General features: G+C 55.3%; 1 protein-coding gene across 7 annotated transcripts in view; it reads left to right on the top strand.

Annotated features, from left to right (window-relative positions):
* CSGALNACT1 (chondroitin sulfate N-acetylgalactosaminyltransferase 1) overlaps window positions 1-11,492 on the top strand; it is a 322,127-nt gene extending 310,635 nt beyond the window's left edge. For all 7 annotated transcript variants that reach the window (XM_065947595.1, XM_065947590.1, XM_065947594.1 and 4 more), the window contains 3 exons: window positions 263-357; window positions 7,661-7,742; window positions 9,860-11,492. In XM_065947595.1, coding sequence (XP_065803667.1) covers window positions 263-357; window positions 7,661-7,742; window positions 9,860-10,149 — 467 coding nt within the window. In that variant the 3' untranslated portion in view covers window positions 10,150-11,492. The remainder of the gene's footprint in view (window positions 1-262; window positions 358-7,660; window positions 7,743-9,859) is intronic.

The following is an 11,492-nucleotide window of genomic DNA, read 5'->3' on the forward strand; positions in this document are numbered from 1 at the left end:
ACACCCATTCCCACTGGTGGTGTCCAATGCCGGAGCCACTGGCTGTCAGTCTTTGGAACATCACCCCTGTGCTGGGGAGTCAGGAATCCAAGTTTGTCCATCTGGTCTACCTGCTGCAGTTCTAAGATCTGTCAGGGTCTAGTGAAGGGAAACAGGGAAGTGCATGCAGACGCCAGGGGTGTGTCTGAGGGTTGAATATAAATGAATAAACCTAGTAGCTTTATCTGTCACTTTAAGCGAATGTTTGTTTCCTGGTTTGCAGGGAAGAAGGTGTTTTATCCCGTCCTTTTCAGTCAGTACAATCCTGGCATAATATACGGCCATCACGACGCAGTCCCTGCCTTGGAGCAGCAACTGGTGAGTGCTCCCCTTGGGGCCTGGGTGGGGGGTGCTCTGTTTCACGTCTGTTGTCCCCAGGGGCACCTGGCCACGAGTGGAGGTGAGTGGAAATCTGGGGGTTACTTCCTTAAGTCATTTGTAAGTTTGGCAGATGTTCTGGCCTTTGCTCCAGCACCTCATCCATGAAAAAAACTTGCAGTATTTAACAGTGAGAAGTAAATAGGAGCAATACCTTACAGAAAGGTAGTTTCACACCTTCATAGCTTTCTTCTGGCGTTTTGGAAACCAGAATCATTGGATTATGGACGAAGCACATTTTCCCTTTATTATTGCAAAACGCTACGAGGTAAGAAAGCTGAGATTCAGGCTCCGATGGACAGGTAGACGTTAGGAAGAGGCGGCTGACCCCTCAGGCACACAGTGAGTTAGGGGCGAGGGGCCAGATCACTGCTCCCGGTCACTGTTCCATTAACATCGGCAGTGTCACCGGCCAGGTGGCTTTCTCAGGAGTGCACGAGGGATATCTGTGCTGAGATCCTGGTGCGCCGGTGATGGGCAGGGGCCCGCACGGCACCCAGGCGCTCCTGAAGCTGAGATGTCCTCGTTGGTCCTTTAAGCAGACAAACAGTGTAGGTTTCAGGAAGATGGGCGAAGGCAGCAGAGGGTCCCAGGCCCCTGGAAGGCGTGCCCCCCAGTTTTGTCATCACCTGGCAGCCATCGTCTGCAGAGACCGGCAGGCTTGTCTAAAGCCGATGCTGGCTCAGGCTGAGGGCGGGGCCACTGCCTCGGGGGCCCCGTCTCTTGTGGAGAGGTCAAGCCGCGTTCTGTCGCCTCTCAGGGCCGAGAACGGAAGCCTCCCTGTGACCCCAAGGAGCGCTAGAGTCCCCAGTGCTTTCCTGCAGCGGGAAACGAAACTGATTTCATTGAACATGTGTTCAAAGGAATTCTTTTGGAAACCTGATTCTGTGTTGAAGCTTCCAGATGTAGGAAAACCTGTTGTCTCCTGTCCCCGCCCCCCCCCATCCTGGGTCCCCTTCCTGTTCTTCTCTGGCAGCTGATAAATAATGACCTTTTCCAGAAAGTTGCAGCTTGGGCTGCTGCAGGCTGGACAAGGGTGATTCTGCACCCCGTCGCAGTTGGAGCCTGACCATCATCCTCTCCTCCCCCCAGGGAAGTTTTAAGATCGCAGCTTCTTTGTCCGACTCTGCGTGCTGTGTGCATATGCAGATGCTTCACACATCAACACTCAGAGTTCTTCACTCCCCAAGAACCAGTGTTTACCCGCTTAGGGGTGATAACCGCGCCTGTTGAGACAAGAGAAATTTCACGTTTCCTCTCCATAGAGTTCTTAGCTTCTCATAAGGGTTCCAGTGGGAATCGAATTATGGGTTTATTTTCTTTCAACCATTCAGAATAAAAGTTCCTCTGATTTTAAACAAAGTACTGCTTTACATTTGACGTTAATGGGCTTCATGGTTGAGCTTCAAATCAAGGCCTTGCTTGCAGGGAATTCATTTCATTGAACAGTTTAAAAGCTTCATCCTTTTGTTGCGGTTCCTGTGGGGAAGCCAGAAGATCTGGTCAAACCAGTTTCTCGGATCCTTAGAATCAGTGGTCAAGTCAGAAGCAGAGCTCAGACTGCTGTGTCCACAGCTCCGAGGCCTCTGAGTTCTGCTGCAGCCTTGACCACTCACCTCCAAGTACCCCGAGACCTTCACTTCTTTCTCCTAGACTCGACCAGGGTCACACAGCCAGCTAGAACTCAGGTCAATACCAGGATTCACTTACCTAGTATGGTGGAAACAGTATTGCTCAAGATCTAGGTGAGAACAGAAATACAAGGGAAATGTCAGAGGAGAACATCCAACCCCAGAAGTTAATACGGTGGAGAGAGGACATGTGGGTGCAGAGAGGGGGTAAAATAAAAGGTGATGATCAGAGGTGGGCGAATTAGGAAAGGTTTCCTGCCAGGGGTTCATTTTGGCTCAGTCTTGAAACATCCGACACATACATATTAATAAATTCTTGAGAGCCTTCGCTGGAACATGTCAGTGTCAAGGGGAAGGCAAAGCTCAGATGCAGAACTCGGCTGTGACAGGTGACGGCCATGTTCAGATAAGAGGCAGGCTTTGCCAGCAGCCCTGCTGATGTGACCTGGGTACCAGTTATCACTACTGGCTGTTGCCTCTGACATTTGATGACATTTGACACCATCTGCCTGCAGGCAAAGGCAAGAAACCAAATTTAAGGGGACTTCTTTTGTGTTTGGGTTACTTCTTTCTGTACATTTGAGTATAGTTAGTAATCAGCATTGAGTGAAATCATGGGATTTCATACTATTGTTGGACCTATTGAGTTTTAAACCTGAGATGAACCTTGCTGATGCTTTAGTGCAGAAACAGCCTTCCAAGAAAGGAATAACCCTAATTTAACAATTGCTCATTTCAGACTTCCCCTTTGCTGGTTTGAGCCTTGTCAGTTCCTGCTGAGGCCCCCCTGGCAAGAAGCTGTCAGGAATCCTCTCTCCTTATGCTCCAGTCTCTCTGTCACCTTAGGCCAGAGATGAGATTCCAAAACACAGATTAATTCTGTTAAAAAAAAAAAAAAAAAATCTTTGAGGACTTCGCTGATGGTCCAGTGGTTAAGATTCTGTGTTTCCAATGCAGGGGACACGGGTTCGATCCCTGGTCGGGGAACTAAAATACCACATGCCATGTGGTGTGCTCCAAATGAAGTGTTTAAAGCCCCGTCTATGAAGGGGGAAGGAGCTGCCTGTCTTCCAGACGTCAGTCCTCCCGCAGGGCCTGGTTTGGGCGCCCTCTGATGTCTCGGAACAGAGCTGAGTAGAGATTTCCTTGCTGGTCCCAGCCACACCAGCACAGCCCTGACCCCTGATTCCTTTGGGGATGAAGTGCCCTCCACAATCTGACCCTCAGACTGATCACAGAGTTGTCTGGAGACCCTGGCACCTGGGTGTGACCCGCTGCTCTGCCAGGCGGGCAGCCCTGCCCGGAGTCTCCTGAGTTGCCCACCCCCCCAGGGCCATCTCCTCTCCAGTGCTGAGGCCACGATGCCTGGCCGCTCCCTCTGCCACGTGGCCCTGCCCCCCACTGCCTGACGAGTGGTCAGCGTGCGCCTGGTATGCAGGCCCGGCCCCAGCTCTCTCTGCTTAGACCCTTCTCTCTCCTTTTGTCCAAAGAGGACTTTGCCACTGGCCCGAATTTCAGTTTAAACTTCTAAGAACTGATAACTGGGCCTGGGCCATCCTTTTGGTCTGTTTCTGTTTTTTCCACTAGCAGACTCTCCTGAGAACCGAGAGTCCCATTAACACGTGCTGTGTCTGTGGCCTTGGGCAGCTGGCATTCTCTGCCTGCGTGGTCCGTGAAAAGGACTGTCCCGCTCACATCACAGGGCGAATCGTGCGGCTCTGAGGCGGGTGCCACTTGTTCAGAAGCCTCCATGCCGGGGGGCAGGTCGGGGACTCCCTGGCTGCAGCAGCGGAGGTGGGGGCGTGTTCTTGGTTCCACGTGCTTCCAGGGGGCAGAGTCTGACTTTGGGTCACAGGCTCCCCGGACTGAGCCCCGATCCAGCACAAAGCCCTTCCGAAGAGACTTCATTTTTTAATGCAGATAAAAGGATACTGATGGAAAAGGGTGAGTTAGTGCAAGTCTTGGAGCAGGTGGCAGCTGAGTCCATTCTTCAGCCCATTCTTTGAAAGCCGTGGCTTGAGAAATGCCTTCCTTCTCGAGAAATGGTCACCGTCATGGCCACACTGGTGCTGATCGGGGCTCGGGCCCGACTGGCTGAGTGAGTGACGGTGGGTGAGTCATTCCGTCGCCCAGCCCGAGGCCCGTGCGCACGCGTGTGCAGCCTCGGGTCCCAGACCCCCAGGGGCCTATGGCGGGGTAAGGGGCAGCCTGGCCCTGGGACCCGCAGACCAGGGTGTTTGCCGCTCACTGCGTGATGCCCGGTCTGGGGCAGGCCCTTCCCGGAAGATGTTTATGGAGAATCTCAGGACGTCAGCGGAGCATCTCGCCAGGCGAGAGTCAGGCCTGCAACCCCGGGTCTGTGGGGTTTCTGGTGATGTGAGGCTGGCCAGATGCAGCCTTGGTTCCTGGGAGCCTGTCTCTGACTTGGAGGAAATATTCTGCCTGAGTATTTGTAGTTTAGTTTACCTTCTGACCCAGAGTGCTTCCCGCGGGACTGCGGGGAGCCGCTTTCCTGCATCTGTGGGGAGAGGCTGATTTGTGCTTGGCGTACGGTCCTGATCGGAAGTCATCACTCCCGTCGTGTGACCGCCGTCCCGCAGGGTGTGGCCGGCACGGGCAGTGCCTGCTGGGCTCGGGGCGTGGAGACGGGGCCGGCGGAGGGGCAGGCGGCCTTGTGACGAGCAGGGCCCTGGAAACGGGTGAAATCCAGGCCTTGTGATGAGCAGGGTGCTGGAAACGGGTGAAATCCAGGCCTTGTGACGAGCAGGGCGCTGGAAACGGGTGCGATCCTGGCCGGCGATGCTGCCCTTACGGCATCACCGTGGTCTGCGGTCTCCTCCTCCTCTGACGCGGTAGATGTCGCCCATGTGTGTCACTCCCCTGTCCGGGAGCCAGGGCCAGAGGTTCTAAGAAGTTGAGCCATCTGCCTGGAGCCTAGGAAGGTGAGAGTCTTTCTCTGTGGGCCCAGAGCCCACGGATCTGGGGGTCTCCTCAGTGGACACCTAGGCCTTGGGCCGAGCTCCTCGAGGCTAAGCGTTCCCCACCCGAGCTGCGTCCGTCTCCGGCGGCCGGGCGCTCTCCTTCTCTGCTGGAGGAGTGACGGAGGGCCGGCGCCTGTGCACGGTGGTTCCGGGGGCTGCAGGTCTCGCCGTGAAGGAGACCCAGAGTCTGTGTTCGCCAGCGGTGGTGAGTGGGTGCAGACAGCAGGCAGAAACAGCCCATCAGTAGGAGAGCTTCCGGGAGCCCTGGTATTTCAGGGAAACCGTAAACTGGCCGGCAGGACGCGAGGTGGGAGCTGACACTGGCGGGGGGTCAGGGTGACCACTCTCAGCGGAGTCCCCGTGGTGGGCGACCCTGGCCGTGTGGCGTCCAGCGGGTGCCCAACCTTTGGAGGCCTGTGAGTCTGGCACATCCGCGGGGACCCGAGACAAGCGGGGCAGGCAGGAGCAGGTCACCCGGGGCCTCTGGAGGCCCCGGAGGTTCCCCGCAGGTTTTACTCTGAATGCCTTGCGGCAGAGGGAACTCACCCACTGCAGGGCTTGGATGGGGCCGGACTGTGGTCTGATGCACACTCGAGGCCCCTCAGGCTCCAGTTGAAGCGCATGGCCTTGGCCAGCCTGCCTGTCTTGCCCCCGACGGCACCTGCTGAGGGCACCCCCAGGTCCGTTCCCACGAAGGGCTGAATGTCCACACGCTCTTCCGAGACCGGCTTTCCGCGGCCTGCGGGCTTCGGAGCCCGCGTTGAGAAGTGTTTGTGTAGCTCATTCCCCACCCACGGGTCACCTTCCTCTGTCCCACTGTCCCCAGGCGAGCGCCATACCTCGCCAGGCTCTGCGTCCACTCAGCGGGCCCTGGCTGGCCACCTCCATAACCCCTCTTGTCTTTCTTCCCCAGTGCTAGCCCTCGTTTTTCCCGTTTGGGGCTTTCTCTCAAATTCCAGGGAGACCTCTGCCACACGTTTGAAGTTGGGGTGCTGGCGTGGCTCTCTGACAGCATTTTTACTCAGGCCTTGTCCTGCCCGCCAGAAAGGACAGGAGCCATCAGCTGCGGGAGAAGCAGTGTCCCCGCCACTGCTGGGATGGAGCAGAAGCCATTTCTAGAAAGGGACTCTGCAGATTTTCCTAGGCTTTTCTGCCCTGTGAAATCGCTCCAGCTGATACTAATGACACTGTTGCTGGGAGCTTATCCTGCAGCAGGCCTTTGTTCTGGAGTCGAGCTGGGAGGACACAGGCTCCCTGCTGGCCCGTCTTCTCCTTGGTCTGGTTCGTGCCAGGCGGAGTGCCGATGACCTCTGTGTGTGTAGACTGCAGTGGAATAAGGTGGTCTCATTAGTTGCAGAGTAAAGGGAAGGTTAGGTCCCTCACCACTTCTGCAGGCCATTTGTTGAGTGTAGTTTTAGCCTGTGGAGTGGATAGAGTGGAGCTTCCCTGGTGGATCAACAGTACAGAATCCGCCTGCAATGCAGGAGTCCCAGGACATGTGTGTTTGATCCTGGGCTTGGAAGATCCCCTGGAGGAGGGCATCGCAACCCACTCCAGTATTCTTCTGGAGAATCCCATGGACAGAGGAGCCTGGTGGGCCACAGTCCATGAAGTCACAAAGAGTTGGACACGACTTGAAGCAACGATGCACTCACCCACCAATAGAGTGAGCCCTCAGGAAGGTGGGCGCGGTAGGGGGTGAGTGTTTGGGTGCTGGGCTGGACGAGCCGTCAGGGTGACTCAGCTCAACCTTCTTGTTAAAGAAGAGGAAGCAGAGGGACCGGGGGGCCTGCCTGAGGCAGACGTGCTGGCCGGCGGGCTTGTGGGTCAGGACTTGCCATTTCCAGTTAGCGGGGAGCCAGGCCCGGCGTCCCAGGTGGAGACTCCAGGCAGGAGGGGGCCCTGCTGGGGGGCCTCCTTTCCTCCCAGCACCTACATGAGCTTCCAGAACGAATCCGGAAAAATAACCAGTACGGTCACAAATCTGTTTCCAGGTTTACTGCAGCCCCACATATATAAGTAGCAAAAAACACCTTTGAAGTCTTGCTGCTCCAGCAAATGTGTTGGAAATGGACTTCTGAAGTGAGACATGTGCAGGGCCAGGCCTGGCTTTTCACAGCTGCCCTCACCCGGAGGGGACCCCCCCCCAACTACTTAGACTGGGGGAGCAGATGGTGCTAAAGCAGTCCGTGGATGAGTGGACAGAGCGTGTTCCCAGGAGATGGCCTCACTGCTGCCTTGGGCTTTCTTTTCATCCCTCGAGGGTGTCCTGTTCGCGCCCTGGGCCAGGATGGCTGAGTTCCAGGTCGTTCTCTCTCCTTCTTTCAAACATTCCCAGCCCAATGCCAGGCCGGCCGGACGCACAGATGGCTTTTCCATGGTGCTGCCCCAAACCGGCCCTCCCCACTGGTCTCTGAGTGTGAGTGTGTGTGTGTGTGTGTGTGTGTGTGCAAGCCTACACCTAGAAACGCCCCAGCCAGAGGTGCCAGACGTCACCGGGCCTGTTGAGGACAGGCGGCGGTTTGCTGTGCCGGGTCGTCTGCGCCCCCACCAGGGGGTGGCTGTGTCAGCGACGCCCCCTCCATGTCCACTTCCATCTCCTTCCGTCCAGTGATGGCACTCTCCCTGCAGGTCATAAAGAAGGAGACTGGATTCTGGAGAGATTTCGGGTTCGGGATGACGTGCCAGTATCGGTCCGACTTCATCAACATAGGTGAGCCCAGAGCCCGTTCCCCGATGGAGACCGTGGGGGTCCCTAGGAAGGCCTCTCCCCGGGAGGTTGCTGCATAAACGTGGCTCCAAACCACATTGCTCAGAGCTCCCTGCAGCCGGGCTTGGCCCTGCGTCCTCCACACAGAGCATCCCCCATGGGGAGGGGATTCCCCTGGACAGAAGGGCTGGGAGGGTCCCAGTTTCTCTGTGTTGAACCTGTGAAAATCCTAGACGTCACTTCAGGTCCCCCATGTGCAGTCATTGTTAACAGGCACACGCATGTGTGCACAGATGCCTACATGCATGTGCATGCATGCACACACACACCTAGAACCCAGAGGGGAGAGGCCCCCCGGTTGTAGATTGGAGGCCAAGTCTCAGAGACGCAGAGGGACCTCACAGCTAGAGTGCCCCGGGGGTCTCCTGTCCCCTGGGAGATACCACGTCATTCCCCGGGGCCACACCCAGTCTACAGCCTCTAGAGGGAATAGCGGGGATCGTACACGACCAGGGGACAAGTGAACAGGCCAGAGCCGTGATGTAGGGCCCTGGGGCTCAGGTGGTCCCCCGGAGGCCTCTTCTCACATGGAGACCCCCACCTTTGCGTCTCCTGGGGGTCCCCAGTCTTGCGCTCTACTTGCCACTTCCCCTCCTGCCCAAGGCCTTGGGCTTCTCCTTTTAAGGTCAGTGAGTTGATCTAAGGAGTTCCAGTTTCTTTTTTTGGAGGTTTGGTAGACAACAGGGAATATAGGACCCTCAAAAAAAAAAAAAAAAATCATCAAGTTAGAAAGATTAAATAAAAGCCCAAGGGACTTCCTGGAGGTCCCGTGTTTAAGATGCTGAGCTTCCACTGCAGGGGGCACAGATTCGATCCCTGGTCAGGGAACTAAGATACTTCATGGCAGGTGGCACAGCCAGAAAATAGAAAACAAACAAACAAACAAACCGCAACGTGGAATGCCTTCTGTAAGAAGCAACAGAACACGCAGGACAAGGGTCTCTGGTGAGTGTGCTCAGATTCCTAGCAGGTCACCACGGGTGTTCTTTGATTTCTCTATAAATGGCCTAAATTTATTATGTGTAAATCTAATTTTCAAAAATGACCCAATTAAAAACTTTCCTGAAGGAAATTTCCATTTTGAGAAACTCTTGTTTCCTTGCTCTCTGTGCAAGGAAAAGTGATTCTGCGATGATGTATGTTTATCGAATTTGGACTTAAGAGAGGCACAGTGGCCGCTGGTGTGGCAACCAAGACTCAAATTCAGGCCCTGACCCAGAATCTTGGGTGTTTCCTCAACTGCCCAGTGGCCCTGCTCACAGGCAGGGGTGTGTGGAGGGCCCCCGATTCTGGCCCCATCAGAGCAGCGGGCCTGGGGGCTGCAGGGAATCCGGCTAAATGACAAAGCCACTGAACTTCGATTCACTGTTTCTTATGAGAGGCCAAGAACTCTCAGGAAGCAAGGAACAGTGACAGGCAAGAGGCCACTGCTTGCTGGTTCTGTCCGGGATGTGTGGCTTTAAGTTAATAGACAGGGGGACGTCACCATTCACAAACGTGGGAAGGAGCCACTGTGATGTGAAGCAAGATGTCTTAAGTAAAACTTCAGAACCGTGAGGCCAGTCCTCTTAAAGTGACTCCTCGCTGTCTTGCGGGGGCCACTCACAGCTCTGGGGACTCCTTCAGTCCGCAGGAGCGAGGACGCTTTTGTGGGACACGAATTTTTCAGACTGCCAGGTCCTCCCTGGTCTCTGCTCTGCAGGGGCAGGAGGGGCCCACGTTCGGACAGAGCCCCACGAGTTTCCGTCCAGAGGTTTGGGCTGGGACGTGGGGGGCGCAGCGGGCATCGCTGACCGCCGCGTTGCTATGACGACAGCCCAGCTGCGGCTTCGGGAGCCGGGGAGGCTCCGGTCTTGCGGTCTCCAGGAGTTCGTGCTGGACCAGGGCGGTTCCTGAGTTCTCCGACCCCGCAGACGCGCACCACCCGGACTCGGGGGGTCGGAGGTGGGGAGACCTCCCCAAGCTGCTTCCGCAGAGCGCGCTGGTGCTGGGCGGGGCCGGGGCCGAGCCAGGGTGGGGCGGAGGGCGGCGCGCGTTCAGCCGTGTCTTCTGCCCCGCAGGCGGCTTCGACCTGGACATCCGAGGCTGGGGCGGCGAGGACGTGCATCTCTACCGCAAGTATCTGCACAGCAACCTGGTGGTGGTCCGCGCGCCCGCGCGGGGCCTCTTCCACCTGTGGCACGAGAAACGCTGCGAGGACGAGCTGGCGCCGGAGCAGTACCGGATGTGCATGCAGTCCAAGGCCATGAACGAGGCGTCCCACGGGCAGCTGGGCATGCTGGTCTTCAGGCACGAGATCGAGGCCCACCTCCGCAGACAGAGACACAAGACGGGCAGCAAGAAGTCATGAACGCCCCCTGCAGGGAACCGGGGGTGCGCAGACGCTTTGTTTTCTTTTTCCTTTTGCAGTTGCCACAAGGAAAAAGATTGCCCTCAAAGGGCAGGGAAAGCATTCGACCGGTTAGTCAAACGGACGAGGGGGGTTTCTCTCTGCCTGTGTAGCTTATGCAACAGGCGTCAAACGCCCCCCACTCGGCCTGCAGGAGCAGAGCCCAAACTCACCAAGCCGCGGCGACCGACAGAGACGGCCTCAGTGTGAGACTGATGGCGTGGAGGTTGTGATCGTGTTCACTGCAAAGCGAGAGTTGTTGTTCTCTGCTTATTGAAATATTCATGAAGGGGGAGCAGCTTTGTAAAAAGTTCATGAGGATGGAAGGCCAGCACAGGCCTCCCCGTCTGAGGGGTGATCAGCCGGTCTCTGGGGTCTGGGAGCTGAGATACCAGGATGCCGGCAAGGAGACCGTGTGAAATTCAAAGATACACTCATGGTGATCTTTGTGAATATAGTAAGAAAAACCAAATGGACTGAAAATGAGAAAGCAAACAAACTCGTAGCGGTTGTATCATCTCCCCCAGGATTAACCGAAAGTAATCTGCTCATCTTTTTGGTTGTAGTTTTAGCCATCTCTGTTAATTTTATTTAAAAATGCACTTTTTTTTTTGGCTTATGAGTTATATTCCGCTTATTTAATTACCCACTTGCAAGCCTTATGAAGAGAGCACAAGTTAGCTACATTTTGATATTTTCTAAGAAGATACTTTTTGCTGCATTGGTGCAGTTCAGAGCATCAGATTGTGACCCTCATCTGAGGACGTGGCAGACGCTGACCCTGCGGGGACTGGCCGACAGACAGTCATCAACGGGAAGGCGTGGCCTGGCCAAGCAGGCACACGGATACTTATCTGAAGAGTATTTCCAAAGTGGAGCAACTGAACACTGGAGGGAATGGAAAATGTACTTTTTACCTTAACAGAGAAGGAAACTCATTCAGACTGGTGATAAAAGTCAGAAAACACGTTTTCTCCTCAGGGGAACTGGGGACCACTTTCTTACCTGTTGAAATAAACCAAAGCAGACTGTATGAACCAAACACTCTCTTTTCTAAGCAGGGTGCTCTTGCTGGCTTCTGGCTTCCACGAGAAGAAACACAAGAAAATGTCTTTCGTGAAAGGTCACTCCACCCGCCAGCGTCCAGTGGGATGGACAATTGTGAGGTGGGTTCCTCCAACCCAGCTGAGGGGCAGGGACTTCGTTGTTTTTTCAATTATGCTGTTCTACGCAGTCACCAAGATGCTTCTGAAAATCTCATTTTATTACATTTTACAACTATTTAAAAAAAATAAATGCAGTTA

The sequence above is a fragment of the Muntiacus reevesi genome, chromosome 10 (genome assembly GCF_963930625.1).
Source record: "Muntiacus reevesi chromosome 10, mMunRee1.1, whole genome shotgun sequence".
In the NCBI taxonomy this organism is placed as follows: Eukaryota; Metazoa; Chordata; class Mammalia; order Artiodactyla; family Cervidae; genus Muntiacus; species Muntiacus reevesi.